General features: G+C 41.8%; 1 protein-coding gene across 1 annotated transcript in view; it reads left to right on the plus strand.

Moving 5' to 3' along the window:
* The window catches only part of trim71 (tripartite motif containing 71, E3 ubiquitin protein ligase), a 32,524-nt gene extending 13,922 nt beyond the window's left edge, over positions 1-18,602 (plus strand). The window contains exons 2-7 of the mRNA XM_051390208.1: positions 2,082-2,249; positions 6,171-6,305; positions 10,585-10,827; positions 11,049-11,546; positions 12,338-12,478; positions 12,755-18,602. Of these exons, the coding sequence (XP_051246168.1) occupies positions 2,082-2,249; positions 6,171-6,305; positions 10,585-10,827; positions 11,049-11,546; positions 12,338-12,478; positions 12,755-13,327 (1,758 nt within the window). The 3' untranslated portion in view covers positions 13,328-18,602. The remainder of the gene's footprint in view (positions 1-2,081; positions 2,250-6,170; positions 6,306-10,584; positions 10,828-11,048; positions 11,547-12,337; positions 12,479-12,754) is intronic.
* Positions 18,603-20,165: the final 1,563 nt, after the last annotated feature.

Below are 20,165 nucleotides of genomic sequence, written 5' to 3' on the forward strand. Positions count from 1 at the left end.
GTATGGTTTTGATGTCATTGCATTGTTTTCAGTGATGATAACTTAGTATGTAGTCAGGGCCCCATGATAAGTGGTTGTTTCCAAGGTTACAACATGGATCCAAATAAATGATGGAGGCTTGTAGCTGTCTTGATTACACAGACATGAATACATACATTTAATGAAATCCTACCCCACATAGACACACCTTCTACACACAGCTAAAATTGTTAGTCACTGTTGTCACAACCTTGCTCTTTGGCCATGACAAATGTGAGGGATGCCAAAGCATGGGATGTGAATGTCATTAAGGTCAGTAATGTTGGGTGTGCATGGTGTGTGGATGTTAAAATAAAATGCATAATATAAGCAAAGGAGAACCAATGGACAAGTTAGCTACATCACCGACGGGGGTGCTTGTGAGTGAGATTGAGTAACAGCCTAGATTTATAATCTGGGAACACCAGGCCCAGGTGGCACCACAGAAGGCATTGATTACCAAACCATTGATGGTTGATGGACATTGATGACTTACAGCAGGGGTCGTCACACGGTAGAAATTTAACCCTTTGGTTGCAATTTTTGGATGTAATGTACAGTAATTGATGGGAAAATGATAACCGGTAAATGTTAACTTATCGTGGAGCGTTTTCATGTCAGGACTGGACTTTCCTATCACCGTAAAAATGTATAGTTCATTAAACCACTCGTTATGTAATTGTCAATAGTGGAACAGCTTCATTTGAAGCTGTCTTGTGGATACTATGGCTCAATCGCTCACCAGAATCCATCCTATTCTTGCACCATCAATCTGCCTGTCCTGCCTCAGCCCGTGTCCGTCATCGTCTTCTCCACCTTCCTCCTCCTCTCCTGCCCAGCTGCATTCCTTGCTTTTGTGTGTCCCGTCCCCTTGGAATTTAGGAGATGTCAGTGGGGGTGGGATAGGACAGGAGGGGAGAAAAGAGGAGGGCATTGAGTGACAGAGCCATGCAGAGACTGTAGTAGAAGACAGGGATCAGCTGAAGGAAAGACCGCAAGAAAAGGACAAGAAGAAAAGGATCCAAGAGGAGCTTGAGGAGGAAGTCAGATAAAGGGGGAGGTGTGTGTGTGTGTGTGTGTGTGTGTGTGTGTGTGTGTGTGTGTGTGTGTGTGTGTGTGTGTGTGTGTGTGTGTGTGTGTGTGTGTGTGTGTGTGTGTGTGTGTGTGTGTGTGTGTGTGTGTGTGTGTCATTAGATTATACAGCTCCCCGAGGGAACAGCCATTATTGATGGTTTGATTGCAGACCCCTCCCCATCCACTCAGGTCTCCTGCTATTGGAGGCCATTGATCTGGTGTCTCTTTGGGATATGATGGCCAGTGCATATTTAATTAGCCTTCCATTACAACCAATCAGCATTCAGACAAGGGATTTAAATCAAAGATTACGTTTTAGCAACAAAGGTTAAATTACATTTTTCCTTCTCATCCCGAGGGACAGTGGGACTTTTTTTGCCAACCATAATCTGTTGCTCTTATTCATCCATCATGTTTCAAGCACTTCTGCTAAAATAAGTGTGATTAATTTCAACTCAATCTAAGATAATTTAGGAAAGAAGGTGTGTAATTAATTTTCATTAAGAAAATTGTACATTTTCAGGTATAAAAAAACTCTCAAGCAACTCAAATCTCAACTATGAGACTATTTCCAGCTTAGTTATAGTAAGACGTTTGAAAAATGTGAAATGGGATTAATGTCCCTTTATGGCCCTTATCTTCAGGTGATAAAAGATTGTCCAGGATGACTATTGATCTAGTTTTTGTGGCCTTTAGTCCTTCTGGCTTTGTGTTTTTGAAGAGAGAAACTCTCTGGGGTGTTGAGACCTATATGAGCCTCCCTGGTAACACATACATATGGATGACTTGTTTATCATTCATGGTCTTTTCTCATTAATTAGCTTTGTGATTCATCCTGCCAGTCTGATTTCATTGTCAGCCTATGTACAGTAAAACACATGAGTGTGAATTGTGAATATAGCGAATATAAGTCCAATTGGATTGCGGTTTCAGTTTTTACTATTTTTGAAACAAAACTAATTTGTCCATCTATGTCTTTGTCTTCTCAGGTATTCCTGTTCTTCTGTGAAACCTGCTCGGTGCCTATCTGCAGGGAGTGTAGCGTGGGCCGTCATATGGGCCACACCTTTGTTTATCTACAAGACGCCGTACAGGACTGCAGGACCATTACCATCCAGCTGCTGTCAGATGCGCAGCAGGGACGACAGGCCGTGCAGGTGAGACAGGAAGCCAGACAGAAACACTCACAGGGGATTCAAAAAATATATATCCTTGAGTTGTTTGCTTGTTCTACGCCTTAAATCTGGAACCAATGCAGCAATATAGAGGCAAACATATAGCATAAAATAACTTATTTTTGTGTTTTGATTTAATACAAAGTGACGTAAAATTGGAAAAATTAGAAAATGCTCAATTTAAGAGAACATGGCCAGATTTTCTTGTTGCATCATAAAAAATAGTCCCATATCACTCCACAGGACTCAAATAGGTCAAACTGATTTAGGTCTTAACTTAACAAAGCCAAGAGCTCTCCAAGGCTTGACAAAAAGACAATCCCTATGAAGGTCAAACCACAGAAATCCACCCTCATCCATCTCCTAAAGGGACGGTGGAGAAGCTGAGGACAGCAGCTGTGTCTTTCCATCGTCCCTCGGCACAGAGAGACCAACTATTAGAGATGATCAGCTTGAATATGTTTGAGAGTGACCAGTGCTGGGCTGCTGGGAAGCCTGGGGTTAGAGGTGTCCAGCTGGCCCTGAAAGGGGGTGGGTCGCATGGGGTGAGGTATGGCGGGGGCAGGGCTGAAGGTCAAAGGGGAGGAGGAGTGGTGTGGAGGATGGGGGAGGGTAGATGAGGTATTTAAAGGATTTTGGAGAAAGGAAAACTCTCCTCCTTTTTTAAAGAAGTGGTACACTTTGCCCTCCCCCTATTCAGTCACTTACTCACTCCCCCCTGCCTCTTACTCTCACTCCCACACAAACTGCCTCTGTTCATTTACGTAATTATAGATTGGATGGCAGCTTCCTAGACCACCCTTAGATTCCAGTTCATACAGTGAAACATTCAGTTTGTGAAGTGAAGAAAGGATGAGAGGTTTCACTGACAGTTTGTATGTTTAATTGTTGGGCTTTTTTTTTTGTGTGTGTGTATGTCCAAAAGCACCACGAGTTGCAGTCGCTGTCACTGATCTGAAGGGAATGGTTTTCATAGTGCTAAAACAATTAAATTGATTAGTCCATTAACAAAAGTTAGTAGTAGTAGTTAGTAGGCAATTCTGTTCATATTGAGGTGGACACGAATGTCTGTACCAAGGTTCTTGGCAATCCATCCAACATTTCTCTCAAAACACAAATGTCAACCTCATCGTGGCACTAGAGAAGAAGTCAGGGCATCACCAAAGTCATTTGGTGCTACTTCATCTAATAGTTGTTGATGTTTCAGTTCAGACCAAAGTGGTGGATCAATTTATAGACCGACATTACCATCACTAGAGACATCCCTCTTCTAGCTAAAAATGCCACATATACGCTGATCACTGTTTCTGAAATGCAAGGATTTCTTGCTTTTCTCAATGTTTTATAACTGTAAAGTCATATCTTTTGAGTTTTATGGATGAAACAAGTAATTTGAAGATGTTTGGGCTCTGAGAAATGGTGATAGGCATTTTTTGATTATCATTAACATTTTAAAGATAAGTCATCTCCCCAGCAGAAAAATTACAATTGTTTTATTGTGTCTGTAGTCTAGCTAGCCCATTAAAAGGGGTATCAGGTATAGGTCACATGTACTAGTGTTGGAAGGTGGGGCAGTGACCTTGGTAAAGACTCTGCCGAAACATGAAACACTAGCTGTTCCACTAAGGTCATGTGACATGTACTATCTCCTCAGCAGAGCTTGACCTTTGTGTGACTGCTTCACACTTTGTACCTTTTATAATGGATGTGTGCTTATGTCACACTGGGTGTTCCTCAAATTCCAAGATATCACAACATAGATCTGCTCAGTTTAATGCCAGACTCCAGTCCACACATGCAAGTTTAAAACTAAAGCCATGTACCACAGCATTCACTTGTTCTTGACCAATGAGAGTCAAATCAGCAACTTCAATAATGTATTTATTGAAAAGCACCAGGATCCGTGCAGCTGAGTCATAGGAAACGCCACCTACCATCTGGCAATATGTTGCAGTGTTTAGTGTGTTTGTTCTTTTTGTCCCAGGTCACCATGGGAGTAAATGCTGACGCCAGATAATATGTAACACACACACACACACACACACACACACACACACACACCCACACACACACACACCACACACGCTCCTGTCCCCTGAGGTAGGAAATTTCCGCCCACTCCACACCCATTATCTTCCCTGACCTCTGACCCTGGACTTGTGACCTCCTGGTTGGCCAGAGCTCCTCTACTCTGTGGTTTGATTGGTCAGTTTGACCCTCTTTGTGTTCCAAGCTGTGCTCTTCTGGGAATGTTTAGGGAAAGACTGAAAGAGGGAAGATGGAGACACAGACGGAGGGGGAGATTATGTGACCAAGAAGCAGAGGACTTAAAATGTGTGAAAAAGTGTGAGAATTTGTTTGTTTTTTTCTTCTTTCCCCACTCCAGCTCAGAGGAGAAAGGAAAAGAACAATGGAGAATGGAGAAGGACAATTAGCATTTTATAGGAATACAGAGGGACAACTGGAGAAAGGTGGTGGCTATATATTTCACCCTGCCTCCTTCCTCACTCTCTTCCTCCCCTGATTCTTCCAGGATTGCCCCCCTGCTGTTCCCTCTCTGGGAGCCTGATTTAGTTGAACCTGTAGCTGCCAACCTCAAATGGCCAGGCGAAAGAGAAAAGGGCCCTGCTGTTAGGCTTTGTTCTTGTAGGGGTGCAGTTGGGGGGTGGGCAGTGGGCGGTATGTGTCTTAAGACAGGAGTTGCAGATCATGACCTATAGAGGTTTAGGTGACCTTTGATCCCTGCGGCTGATATCACAAAGGAAGCCTTATCCCACCTCCCCTTCGTCCCTGTGAGGTCCAGTTCACCCTGTGACCTCCCAGAAAACGCCAGAGGAAAAGAAAAGCAAGATAAAACAGCAGGGTGGAAGGGAGACAAAGAGGAAAATGTGCATTTATCCCAAATTGCGGGTTGTAAAAACTCAAACCCTTTATGGTGTAATTTTCCAAGTTTACGCCATACAGTTTCTTTTTAGTGCCTGTATTTATCAAGATAATGGAGAAACTCATTTTATTGTACTGAAGCCTTGGTTATCTACTTCCATTTATTGTAAGAGAGATTCTTGTTCAGTAAATACAGTCTTAACTGTAAATACCATACCAAAAGTAACATCCTTATTACATCTTTCTGAGTTTTGGTACCAAAATAATACTTTTTTCAATAACCTTTTTTCACATAGGAAAACATGCCTATAAAAAAAACTGCTCACTTTTAAATACAGGACTTTGCCTAAATAAGATATAGTCTTAAGTTGTAATAACATTTTTATTTTAACAATAACATTTAAATAGCTAAGATAATAAAGATTTTAATAATTAAAGTAACAAAGCATAAGAATGCAATGCCTTTTGATACTGGATAGCGTAGTTTTTATGATGCCGACTGTGAATATTAGGAGTGAGCAGGGGTTCTGCCCAGCAGGAAGTTGCATCATCCTGTGCAGTGTGAAGTGACTTCCTATTCTTGACCCATGTTTCCCTTTTCCCTCTAAAGGAGCCACCAAACGTGACAAAGAAATAGATCACTAAAATGGAGCAGATGTTTGTGCCAGGAAGATGTCACATACAGTGTCCTTTCTTTTAATGCTTCCTGATCCTCTGCATCCTGCTTCTGGGGGTCATCTGTATCCCTTCTGAGTAATAAAACAGACCAGGCACTGGTGTTTTGAGCATTTAGACGTGTCCGGTCCTTAGTCACACTACGAAGTGAGAAAGTCATCTATCTTCGCATATCCTCGCATCTAGTATCTCTCGGTTTCTGTAGCTGTGTTCGGCCTATTATTACTGGAAGTGGTCATTCTTGAAATTAATTTTTTTCTTTCTTGCTTCAGCCTACTGTCAAATAAGCTGACAGGGTGTTGTGCCACATCAGTAAGATCACATTATTGTGTTTTGTTTCCCCAGCTAAGCATGGAGAAGGTCCAGGCCATGGCAGAGCAGGTGGAGATCAAAGCCAAGGTGGTGCAGACTGAAGTGAAGGCCCTTGTCCTCAGACACAAGAAGGCGCTGGAGGAGAGGGAGTGTGAACTACTGTGGAAGGTCAGTTTATACACTGGGATGTGTTAGTAAAACTACAATACTGTTGTTGTGGAATGCTTGTTGTTATTTTTATTACCATTATTCCAATGTGTGTTACAGTGTGGTGCATCACCACCTGTGACAGGCACAATAAAAGAACAAATATGTTTATCTGATTTGACAACCTCTGCATAGGAAGCACAGAATGAGCTAGCAAAATAAAATAAATTCTAATAAGCTTTGATACAAATGTAAGCCTATACAAAAAACAGTTTTGAAAAATCTTACCCACCCACTCACATCCATACCCAAACTCACTTTTGAGAAGACTTTCAACATGGACTGACTCAGCAGGTTGAATGTAATTTGTTATGAGAGATGTCACATACATAACTCTGTCATTACTGTTCGATCAATACATCTGTACAGGTTCAACAAAAGCTGAACATTATATGGAGGTACCTAATAACCTGTCAACAACAGCATACACTTTACATCCTTAGATTCTCTCATGGTAGACAGAGCGAAGCTATTGTCAGCAGGGAGAATGGAGATTAGTGCTTTTAGCAGAGCATAAAGTGTCTTGTCAGGATTCATTAATTAAACTTGTTCAACAAAACCAAGAGGAAGGCTCTGTAAGCAGGGGTGTCAAACTCATTTTAGTTCATGGGCCACATACACCCCAATTCGACCTCAAGTGGGCTGCACCAGCTATAAATAGATATTAATAATAACACCTCCAATGTGTTCCCTTTCTTTACGTGTAAAGAAGTACAAGTACATTCTGAAAACATTTACACATTTAATGACCCAACCATTTAAAAAACATGATGGGCAGCCTTAGATGCATAAGTGCAATTTCAACAATATCTCCCACACATTCACATTCAGTCAGTCGGCTGTCGGTATGATTTGGCACAAAGAGGGTACAAAACATTCAGTCACATGTATTTTGGAGCTGAACAACATATTATTTTACTAGCACTGCTTTTTATTGGGCTGTATGTTTGACACCCCTGCTTTGTAAGGGCCTCTGAGGTTTAAGGTTACCCAAAGAACGAGTGGGGTTCTTGCCGAAAGAAAGAACCCCCATCCCTGAGGCCCCTCACCCCTGGCTCAACTGTGCTTCCAAATCCCTTACCCAGTCAAGTCTCTAACACACACACACATAAACACCCAAATCTGAATCCCATTAATTACGACTGAAATCAGATAGTTAAATGTGCATTTGTGCTTTTATGTATATGTGGGTGTATGTAGCTCTGGGTCTGACAGAAGATAAGCAGTAATTTAGCGTAACACCCACCGGTCAACCAAACTCCTATTTCTCCTCTTTTTCTGAGAGCAGGCTCAGTGACGTCGTAAAAACTGAGCTGTGTCTTACTCCCTCAGATCTTACAGCTTGTGTGTGTGTGTGTGTGTGTGTGTGTGTGTGTGTGTGTGTGTGTGTGTGTGTGTGTGTGTGTGTGTGTGTGTGTGTGTGTGTGTGTGTGTGTGTGTGTGTGTGTGTGTGTGTGTGTGTGTGTGTGTGTGTGTGTGTGTGTGTGTGTGTGTCAAAGAGTCACAAAGAAGGTTTTCACTTACCCATGTTCCCCCTTTAATCCTTTTACACCACTACAGAACTCACTCTTTATCCCTGACCTGATAGAGTCGTTGCAGGCAACCATACACACCCACACTCGCACCGAGTCTCTTAGCCCTTTTCCATACACATGTGCTGGCTTGGTTTGACTCAGTGCACCAGTCCAGCGTGGCAGGGATTTGTATCTCCATTACAGCTGAGCGACCCGCTTGAAGGTTTGTGTTTACAGGTAGAAAGAGCAGCAATGATTGAGAGAGCTCAAGATTGAATGAAGAGAGAGACTGGCGTTGGTGAGAACAAAGCAATAAATCAAATAAATAAAACATTATTTTCTGATTGTTTCACGGCAGTTACATTCCTTACCTTCCTCCCTGCAGTATGTTGATATGTTTTTATTGGCCGCTAACTAAGTTCTGCTAATTCAGTGATAAACTAATTTAATTTCCTATAAATTATTCACCATAAAAATCTTGTTATTTTGTTATTTCAATTTGTAACAAATATTAAACATATTTAAAGCTTTTATTATGGAGCAGCAAAACGGGAAGTGTTCGGTTTTCATCAGCAGTAACTCAACACAACTCCTATACTGCTGAAAGTGAACATGAAACAGTAAAATAAAGCACTTATCAGACAGTACAAACAGGGATGCAGGAGAGACACTAAATTTGAAACCACAGAGATTTAGTTAGAAGCAACCTACTGAGAGCTGAGCACCCAGAGACTTTAAAAACCATCTGTCTGTCTGGATATAGCTGTCTTTCCTTTGTCGTTTGTTGCTCATAGAGGTGTTGCTCAGGTGTGCATACCTGTCAAATAGTGTTGTAATGATTAGTAAGAAAATGAACTGAGTGGTTATTTAAGTCAATTATCAGGCAATAATGCCAAACATTAGCTGGTTCCATCCTCTGAAATGTAGGTAAGTTAAATATTGTTGGGTTTTAGAATGTGGCTTGGACAGCCCAGCAAAAATTCTGCACTGGTGGCGTGCTATGTCGGTATGCTGCACTCCCACGCTTTCTTTACCTGCCAACTTTTGTATGCTACTCTGCTCTTCTGCCTTCTTCAGCTCAGGTGCGGAAAGCTTGCAAATTGAGCTGAGGATATTGGAAATGACTCTGCAAGCGTTTCCTGTACTTTGAGGCAGCGTTGATGGCACCTATGCTGACAGTGGTGTCAGGAAAAAATGTAACTGAATCTAGGAGGGTGCTCCACAGTGACTCAGCACTGTGTCACTGAAGTAGAGAGATTCATGGCTGTGAGATGACCACAGTAGAGCTAAATGTGACTAAATGCGACTCATGGGTAAAATGTGCAACGTGAAAGGCATGAGTGCAAGTCTGGGTGTGTCTTCTTTGTGTTATTGTGGAATGTGTAACGCAGGAGTTGTGCTGGCTTGAGAGGTTGTAACTTAAAGGTAGTTGTTACATCAAATAAAATCAATCTCTCTCTGTTTCTGCTCTGTAACTCTGAAATACATACCATATCTCCCATTGAGTGTTTTCAACTGACCAACTAAAACTTGTTGTCTGTCCATCAGAAAGCCTAACTTGAGCCTTTGTTCTCAGTGACTATAAAGTGTAACTCTAGTCTCACAGATGCAAATTGCACTTATGCCAAGGATTAACAAAAGACCGCTCTCTTGTGGAGTCTTTGTTTCTTTCAGTCCTTCCCTGCTATCAAAAGTCCTTCTACCATAGAGGCAGTCAGGCTATTGTGTTATAGTCTTTTTGTTAGGTGACGGTAAGTAAGAGCCCAATCCCTGGTTCTCAGGTTCTGCCACCCTTTTTAATGCTTTATTCTCACTCACTGTACTGTAACATTATCTGGCTTCTCACAGTAACAGAAATGTGTCGTGGTTAAGTGACGGTCAAACTTTTATGATTAGTTTAATAATTTACTCCAGTAACACTCTTTTTTTTTTTTGTTAGCCCCAAACCCGCTATTTCTCTTAATAGTCTACTGCTTTGTATACAATATGGCACATTGTTATCCTCTTGTCTTAGGTTGTATTGTTTAGGCCAGAAGAAAGAAACTTACAATAGTCGCTTACAGCTGAAAAAAACAAAGAATCTGGGGCTAGAGCAAATCTACTTAGTGTGTGTTCTTCAGTTACCAGTAAAGATAATATCCATATTCTGTTTTTGCCATTTATGGAGTCCTAAATACTTGTTACACAGAAATAAATGTGATTTGAAGTAATGAAAGTTTATTGTTTACACGATTTTGTCAATCGCCTACAATTTGATTTTACCACTGTAATGCACTATTTCCCCTCTATGCCCATCAGGCTTATGTCAATTTCAAATCAATATCAGTGAATGTCTCCTGTAACTAGGTCTGCTACCTCTGCTCTCTTCACTACATTCATTCTGCTGGACTGATGCCAAAACAAAATTGGTATGCAGGCAAATAGCTGCATGTCAGCCAAAGTTTCTTCTTCTGCCTGAATATCTGACATACTTGGCATGGTCAGCACATTGCTGCCACCCTGTGGGCAGACTGCTGGTAGCAATGTGTTATGGAGGTAACTGGAGGCTTATTGTCTGTTTAATTCCACATTCAGTTTTACTTGTGAAATTAAATAAAGGAAAAGTGGAAGACGTGGTTGTAAATTACTGCTGAGCAAAGTGATTTTATGGATCCCTCTGTCATGCGTGTTTGGACAATAACATCCAATTTGATGATGGTAAACATTCTGTTCTGTCTCCTTTTTAGGTGGAGAAGATCCGTCAGTTGAAGGCAAAGTCTCTGTACCTGCAGGTGGAGAAACTGCACCAGAGTCTGACCAAGCTGGACAGCACCATTGCTGCTGTCAGCCAGGTGCTGGATGAGGGCCACCACCTCGACGTGCTGCTGGCCAGGGAGCGAATGCTCACCCAGATCCATGAACTCAAGGCTTTGAGGGGCCTACTGCAGCCCCAAGAGGATGATCGCTTCATGTTTACTCCTCCAGACCAGGTAGGCACAGAGACCCTGTAGATCATGGTTCATAAACAAGTGGCACCTGAAGTGTGGTTAGGTTTTAAAACTTTGAAAGTATTGTTATGTTTACTGGGCCTGTAATAATAGTAGTTGTAGGGTAAGTGCTATGACTGGTTAACCTTGGGATTATCTATTCTGAGTTTACAAGTAAACCTAACTACAAAGCAATTGAGTGTATTGCATCATGGTTCCCACAGGCACTGTACATAGCCATCCAGTCCATGGGCCTCATCAGCAGCGGAGCCTTCGCCCCAGTCACCAAAGCCCATGGCGAGGGTCTAAAAACTGCGCTTCGTGGCAAGCCCGCCTCCTTCACTGTGATTGGATATGACCATGACGGTGAGCCACGTCTCTCTGGCGGAGATACAATGTCTGCGATAGTCATGTCAGTCACAGATGGCAACCTGTCTGCAGCGGAGGTAACGGACCACCAGAATGGCTCTTACACCGTCAGCTACCTGCCTAAAAGTGAGGGTGAGCACCTTGTGTCAGTGTTGGTGTGCAACCAGCACATCCAGGGCAGCCCCTTCAAGGTGATCGTGAAGTCAGGGCGGAGCTATGGCTCCCTAGGCTCCCAAGTATCTTCCTTCGGCTGCGAGGGAGAGGGAGATGGTCAGCTGTGTCGTCCCTGGGGCATCAGCGTGGACAAGGAGGGATACGTGGTGGTGGCTGATCGCAGCAACAACCGCATACAGGTAGAGCACGACTTTCAATCTGTGGCAATAAAGTGCGGTCAGTGAGTTAGTTGTTATAAAACTTCTTTACACTTGACCAGTGTCAAACATGTCTCTTAAGGGAATGATAAAATAATTAAGGTAATAAAAGTGGTGAAAGTAAATGTAGTTTTTTTCAAAGTGACTCTGTCCCCTTTTTTTCTGTATTCTACCCTCCATTTCAGTCTGTCTTTACTCAGCTTGTCAAATGAATAGAAATATGCACTCAAGTTGCAGTTGGAGTGGTTCTATTTAATTTATCATTCACTCATCACTTAATAACCACACACTGTTCCTTTTTGTGCTAAAACGTTTATGTAGCAGAGAGTCTGCTTAGCAAACTTTGTGTTTGAATTTTGAAAAGTGCAAGAAGCTCATTTCCTCCTGCTTCCCTCCTTCTACACACACACACACACACACACACACACACTATTGTGATGTCTCACAGCTAAAAGGTTTCTGTAGTGATGAATTGATGAAAATAGGAAAACTAAAAATAGCACTGTATTTAATAGGAAAAAAAGTCAGGCGGATCCTAACAACTTGCCATACACTCCATGTGCTTGAGTGGTTTTCACAAATGTGTATTGCTTTGCTTGGTGAAGACATTAGCTGTGTGTATATTAGAGTGCCAGAAAGTCAAGCAAAGAGTCTACAGTCTGTAAAAAAACTACATAAAAGCTTTACAGGACAGTTGGTACACAGTGAGGGCTTCAGTGTTGTAACATTAAAGTGGTATTAATAAGCAGTGTTTTTGTTCCTTCCCTCTCCAGATATTCAAGCCTTGTGGTGCCTTCCACCATAAGTTTGGCTCTCTGGGTTCCCGGCCGGGTCAGTTTGATCGTCCAGCCGGGGTTGCATGTGACAGTCAGAGACGAATCATTGTGGCTGATAAGGACAATCACCGTGTGCAGGTATGAACACCCACTTGGACACAATCAACACATTTCTACTTACTAAGTTTCCATAATTCTATTGTATTAAAATGTGGATCAAAATTACCAAAAGCCATAGGAAAGTAAAAAGAAGTTTGAAACAGTATCAAACTGTGTAAGTTAAAAAAGCATGTTAGCCTCTGCAAACTTGTACACTAATGTACACATATGTAAACGCATAGCTCCTCATGCTTACTCTCTCTCCACTGCCGATGTAAACATGTTGAGCCCTAAGACATTTGCTTTGTCTGACAGGTGTTTACTTTTGAGGGTCAGTTCCTGCTGAAGTTTGGGGAAAAGGGTACCAAGAATGGGCAGTTCAACTATCCCTGGGATGTGGCTGTCAACTCTGAGGGTAAAATCCTGGTCTCAGACACCAGGAATCACCGTGTGCAGCTCTTTGCCCCTGATGGCTCTTTCCTCAACAAGTATGGCTTTGAGGGGGCCCTGTGGAAACACTTTGACTCTCCCAGAGGAGTGGCTTTTAACCACGAAGACCACCTGGTGGTGACCGACTTCAACAACCACCGGCTCCTGGTAATCCGGCCGGACTGCCAGTCAGCTCGCTTTCTGGGCTCCGAGGGCACCGGGAACGGCCAGTTTCTGCGGCCCCAGGGCGTTGCCGTGGACCAGGAGAACCGCATCATCGTTGCGGACTCCCGTAACCACAGAGTCCAAGTGTTCGAGCCCAATGGAAACTTCTTATGCAAATTTGGCACACAGGGGAGTGGCTTTGGACAGATGGATCGCCCCTCTGGTGTGGCTGTGACACCCGATGGAGTCATTGTGGTCGTTGACTTTGGAAATAATCGCATCCTCAAGTTCTAAAAAAAAAAAAAAAAGTTTATTTTTGCATTCTCTCCCTCCGTTTACCCTTTTGCAGTTTTTTCAATGAAGGAAATGGAGGAGAGAGAATGAATCAACAGACACAACAGGAGGAGAGCACAGAGAGGATTGAGAGCATGTTGAAGCAAAGGGAAATTAAAACTGTAAATGATAATTTTTTCATTTGCATTGATATTCTCCCAATCAGATATCTGTGGTATGTATGATAAAGGGGACCTCTACAAATTGATAATCAGTAGAAAAAGAGCCATATTTCCCTTCCTCTGTCTCAGCTGCTCTGAATTCTCTCTCTAAGCTCTCCTTAAATATCCATCTCAGGGAATTTCTCACTTTTCTTGAAATCTTGTACCCTCTGCTCCATACCTACCTCATTTAGCTCTTTATGAATGTACTCATAGTCACTGAGCAGAGGTTTTAGTCCGTGAAGTTTTACAAAGAAGAAAAGTCTACCTCTATACTTTGCTATTTAAGAGAGACAAAAAAGAATAGACTGTTCAGTTGATATTTGCACAGGATTAATGGAATTCTTGCTGTGCATTTTGAAATATGAGTTAAAGTTAACCTCCTGAATGTTGTTGCTGAGACAATACTCAGACCGCTGTAGAGGCTGCATGATTTATTCTCATTAGAGGGCTTCGCTCGGGGAGGAAACTAGGGTACAGTAGTGTCCTGTTCATGTTTTTAGGCTACTTAGTTTTTTGTTTATGCATCAACGCTTGTCTCTTTGTGGCTTTGTGGAGCTCGTAGTGTCATGACAGATTAAGAAGAGTGCACAAAGCGTTGCCAAACTCGATAGAATCAAAATTAGCCCAGGTTACGGTAGGACTGATTAAAATGATCAGTACTTTTCAGACTCTTCCCTCTAGCTTTACTAGCAAATGCTGATTGGATGAATTTATTGACAAGTAAAAAATATAGAGTTGAGGAAATGATCTCCAACGTGACCCCTGAAATGATCCCCAAAATAAGCCCTGTAATAAAATAATCCAAAGTGTTTGATGATCCATACACCCCAGCCCCCATTTGTGTTGCATAAGACTGGATGAAGTAATGCTTCCGATAAAACAAGACAACCTGTGTCGCTACTATCCAGTCAGTTGCATGCACAACTAAGATGCAAAGATCAGTATGCAAGGAAAGCAGCGTCTCCTTCAAAAGGGAGGACCCACACAAGGATTTTGGAGATGGATTTTCTAAGGTCTGGATCTATTAGTGATTTTAATGTAAAGATTTAATCATGTAATTGAATGACACCTTTTTGGTGAGGTATGCTGTGTGACAAAAGCCTCACAAGTAGACTCCTAATTTGGTTGTCCAGAGGACATTAATGACATCAAATGAAAGGCCTAACATTACAACCCTTTGGATTTAGATTGTGGTTAAAAGACACCCCCTCTGGCTCGTGGGGCCTAGGGTTTAGTCCAATCCAATGAGAGGGTGTGATCATAAAGCCCTGCCCTATTTATTGTTCCTTGGGAGTTGAAGAGACCACTCCTGATTGAGCGCTAGTAGACCAATTCCTCTAAAGACGGAGGTCTATAGACCAATTACTGGAGTCAAAAGTTAGTGGAGCCAAAGTTAGAATTTCTGCACAATGGCCAACCGTAGATTTGGCAATTAAAGAAAACAAAAAAAGCCCCTTTAAAACATTATCTGAAATAATCATTGTTGCTGGGAAGTCTAAAGTTCATAGAACTCATGGAGTTGAGTTCATAGCACTGTCCATATTAGGATTAGAGTAATAAAGTGTGCTTGGGTCGCATTTTATTGTGCATGAGTACTTTCACATCCTGCTAATACCAAGGCCCTTGTTATGTGAGGCAGGTTTTGAAAGAAGATCCTTTTCGTCCGTCTGCAGGGATGTTCGTGTAGAGAACAGAAAATACCCACACCAAAGAGAACCCCTTTTGTATCCCTCGCATTTATCGCCTCAGCCCATCAAACGTTGCCCCATGTTTAGTGTTATTAGACGGCCCCTAAGCTCCAAGTAGCATCTCAGATTAGCCTTTGTATCCCAATCTAATTACCATAGAAACTAATTGATATTAACTCTTTGTGGTGAAGGCATTGTGGGGTTTTAAATCCCCTTGCCCTTCGTTCAATCTGTGTCCCACTGGAAGCACTAGCCAATTAAGGTTCTGTTAGCCACTTCCTTAGCCTAGCAAAGAATCTTGGGACCTATGGAAAGATTCTCTGACTGACTCTCACCTCTGAGGAGAGGGCCCGTCTGCACATGATCAGGATTTACATCGTCATATCTCAGATATCCTGTACCTCAGCCGTCATTTTATCTCCTTTCTCGTGTACCTTAACTCCTGAATACCTCAAATATGTCACTCATTGCTACTGTGCATTTAAACATTCATATACCTCAACTTGTTACTCATTCTGAATACCTCATTTTTACTCTTTTATTTAAGCATACCTTGTCAGATATTTATGCATTACAAAGATACCTCATTCTGTGAATCTTCTCGTGTTACAGTACATTAAATGTCCCATAGCTCTTGGACCAAAGATCATGGTACTGTTTTGAGTTGAAATTAAATCTGTATTATGATCATCGCTCCATCTTCCAACCCTCTACTGTAAATTGCCTGGTAGTCTATGCCTTTTATCACCAAGAAACCAAATATTTCAGATGAAAGCATTGTGCCAAAATGATCTGTGAGAGTTCTGTGCCAAACAGGGTTGGCATTTGGACCACGCTGTTGTAGACGACAAATGTCACTGGACCATTATATCATAGATACAAATGTTAAATCAGAGCACCTGAGAATAAATCCTCGCTCTCTGAATGGATGCACTTAAGAGGGCTGGGCCCCATTTATCTTTACCTCATGATAATGATGAACATGCAGATTCCACTTTTACTTAGTTACTGTGCGCAAGGGGTGAGGGGAAGAGGATGTGGCCTCTTTAAAAGAGTTAAGAACTTCACAAATCCGCCTTTGAATGCACAAGAATTACCTCTAATTTCAGCACAATTTACCAAGATTTCAGTGTGGATTTTAGGAAGCTTGAAGTTGGTTGTGGAGGACCTTGAGACAAGTATAAACTCAACCATTCGGACTGTTAAACAAACACATCAGAGGATTGCGCCTAACGCGTGACAACCGGCTGGTTTATTATTTAAGTGGAGCATTTAGCACATTGATGGCGAGCCAGTTTGATTCCAAACACCCTGCTGCTTTGAACCCAACACCTAGTTTTTTGCTTTTCAGTATTACTCTGTGAAATGTTCATTCATGTTGCATCAGTTTTTTTTTTTATTAAGATTGCAGAATTCTATCTTTAAGATCCTTAGGTCTTCACTCTTAAAGAGGAAAATGTATTTTAAACCTTTATTTGTTTTTCATTTTGTTGCATGCTTTAAAAAGTCCTTGTATTATATTGACGTCTCTCAGATAGGTGTTTCAAAACTCAGATGGGGTGGGTAGCTGACTATTGGGATGGTTTTTACCAAAATATATACCCAAAGATGTGTATGTGTGTTAGGATTGCGTTGAATGGAATTAACCTTTGACCTTTGCGATTGTATTTCCTGTTCTCAAGAGGCTCTGCAGAGCACACCCTGTTCAGACAGTCATACCTCGATTCCTGACAAACCAATAGAGGTTTGAGTTTTCAGATAAATGTGGAAGGCTGGTGGGCCCCTGGACCATCAGTGCTTCATTTTCTTTAACTCCCTCTAATATGCATAATGTGAGTAGACATGTTAACATTCACACTCAAGCCCTGTAACTTTAGGAAGCTGTGAAAGCTTCCTGCTGAGTGTTACCTTACCAACAATGATGAATCCATATGGTGGCCATTTTGTGTTTGACCTAGTAATAGGAACTCTGTCACTGTCCTGTGAGGAGCAGCTAGGTTTCTCCATCACAAACTAGCAATCAGCTCCTTTCCTTGTCTTTACAAGAATCCAGGAAGTTTGGTGATGGCTGCTGAGCATGTGATTGGTTGACTGCACTCTTGCTCAGCGAGGTTTTTTGTTTTGTTGTTTGTTTTTTAGGGCCCATGTGGTTTTTGTCCACCATTTTATTTCTGGCCTCTCGTGGCTTTAAGAGAGAAAAAGCAAAGCTGCACCAGGTGACGTGTGCAAAGGTCGTAGACCTCCTTTTAATGATTGTATACTCTAAAGAAAGAAAGAAAAGAAAGAAAAAAAGGTTGGAAAATTTGGAAAGGAAAAAAAAATAAAACTCAGGTAGTTCTCAGCAGCCCTGCCCTGCAGGTGTCTCATTGAAACGTGTCCCGTAGTGATGATGTAGTGACTCCCCCCCCCGTTATGACCTCTCCGTACTAGTCTGATTCTGTGTAGCCATTTACATATTATAAGCAAATTATTTCTAAATCTGAAACAATAAGGCTTTTGGTTAGTTCCCACTGATTAATCTGTTGTTTTTTTGTTTGTTTGTTTTTTGCCAATTTTTGATTTCTTTCACAAAACAGTACAAATACTTCTCACCACTTGATGCTCATTGGCCCTTTTAGAATGTATTTTGTGAAGAAAAGGGTTAAATGGGATCTTGTTGATGCTCACTCGCTACAACCGGCTGCTGGTACCATTACGAGACTACAGAAAATACTCAACTTCTCTCTTAACCTTTGGTGCTAAATGTTCCACATCAGCAATACTTAGAGTATTAGGTGGAATCATGTGGTTGTAGTGGAACACGCAGCACCGTGTTTATTTAAAAAAAAAACAGCTTTAACGTCAGATGTAGGGGTGTTTGGCCCGAGCACGTAACAGCCAGCTCATCAAAGTCAGTTTGCATTCTGTTCTCCCAGCAGCTGCTTGTGTGTGGAGTGGGTATTGTGTTTGTGCGCCGCATCTGTGTTAAGCAGAAATCCACTGAATGTATCCTCTAACAGTCCAAGAGGCAGAGTGAGCCGGTGGCCAGCTGAGTTTAGATGGGTGCTGCTGGTGCTTCCTCAGCCAGGCCGCTGTGTGTGTGTGTGTTTATCAGTCAAACCTTGTGTGTTTGTGTGTAAGTGTGTTTGTGTGTAAGTGTGTGTGTGTGTGTGTGTGTTTGCCAGCACACCTTCCCTCCCTCTTAACACACACTCACACATCGTGCTGAGTTTAAGTGCAGATGTCAGGTCTTCAGTCTAAATAAGGCAGAGTAGACTATAATATATTGGCCACCTGCTTCTCTCTCTGTACTCTGTGGACTTTAAACATTTCCTATGCAGTTTTTTTGTTTGCTTTTTTTGTTTACACTTAAATAAATAAAGTTGTATTTCTTTGACTTCAAAACCTGCGACTCTTTCTTTGCTTTTTTATTGTTGTGACTTTGACTCTGATGACTTCAGAAAGGACACACAAACACACACGATGTAGCCATAAAGCACAAGGAGTGTATTTCACAACTTTGTTAGATGGTAGCTCACCTGGTGGAGTGCCCCATGTACTAATGTTGACTCCTTCCTGCAGTGGCCCTTTGCTGCGTGATGATTGTTGATCATCAGTTTCAGAATGACCACTATAGAAAGAAGACACTTGTGCTGTTTGACTGACTCATAAATCTTTATTGTAGTTTGAAATATGTCAACCGTACCTTATGTTGTCTCTATCTAGCCAGTGATTCATGTTAAGGATAAAATGGTACAGTAACTACTGATTTCTTTTTCTCTCTCTACATATGTATATGAATGACAACCCAGGTATATTTCTAAATCAAGCTATGACACAGTCACACAACTTATTTACAATCTACATGAAAATCCAAAACAAAAACAGTTTGTAAACATGATACAGTTGGGATAATCCGTTTATCTGTTTACCAAAGATGTTCTGCATCTGCCACCTGTCATCAATGAAATAGGTCAACAATAAAACAAAGGGACTACAAAGAAATATGGTAATTGTACCAAAGAAACAGTAATCCACACATTAGTCACCCCTAATCCCAGTTTGACATATTTTCACAGCATATTTGACAGAAAAGATCAGGTCTAACAAATGACCTTGTTTCGGGGCACCAGTAGCTCGCCTGGTAGAGCATGTGCCCCATGTACTTCAGCTGAGTCCTTACCACAGTGGCAGTTCAGTTCCAACCTGTGGCCCTTTGCTGCATGTCATCCTCTCTCTCTCACGCTCTCTCGCTCTCTCTCTCTCTCTCTCGCTCTCTCTCTCTCTCTCTCTCGCTCTCTCTCTCTCTCTCTCTCATTTCCGCTGTCTGTGAAATACAAGCAAAAAGCCCCAAAAATACATAAAAAAAGATGGGTTTGTTCCATTAAAGTGTACCAGTGAGCCAGGCCAATGGAACTTTTACAGCTAAATGGAACTTTTTAATTTAATACTATTAATTAACAAAATGGGGGCCAGTGAAAATTGCCAAGGTTCTTTTAAGTATTAGAAAAATGTCCTGCCTTTACTGAGCCACTCGGTCCCAGTGAGTCGGAGTAGGATTAATATATATAAAAAAAGGCCCAGGAACAAGTTTCCCCACAGAGAGACAATAATGTGCATCAGGCCCAGTTGTAGTTCCCTGCCTCCACAACTTGATGTCAGCAGTGCTACATTTCAGATTCACCCTGAGAGCAACACTGCAGGCTCATCGTGTTAGAGCAGATTTGTGGTACAGCATATAAATGAATGATATTATTCAGATCAAGAGGAGGATTGGATGAGATTGTTAGCTGTGTGAAATGCACTGTGGAGCATCTGTGTGATTGAGATATCTTGAAGGGTGTCTTTCCAGCACTCAGGTAGAAAGAAGTAGCACTGAGAGCAGTGGCTGTTTGGACAGAGATGAGTTGTGAACTGCAGGTTTGCAAAATTACAATGACAACACGACACAGCATCGCTGATCAAACA

This window comes from Dicentrarchus labrax, unplaced genomic scaffold, assembly GCF_905237075.1.
Source record: "Dicentrarchus labrax unplaced genomic scaffold, dlabrax2021, whole genome shotgun sequence".
Classification (NCBI taxonomy): Eukaryota; Metazoa; Chordata; class Actinopteri; family Moronidae; genus Dicentrarchus; species Dicentrarchus labrax.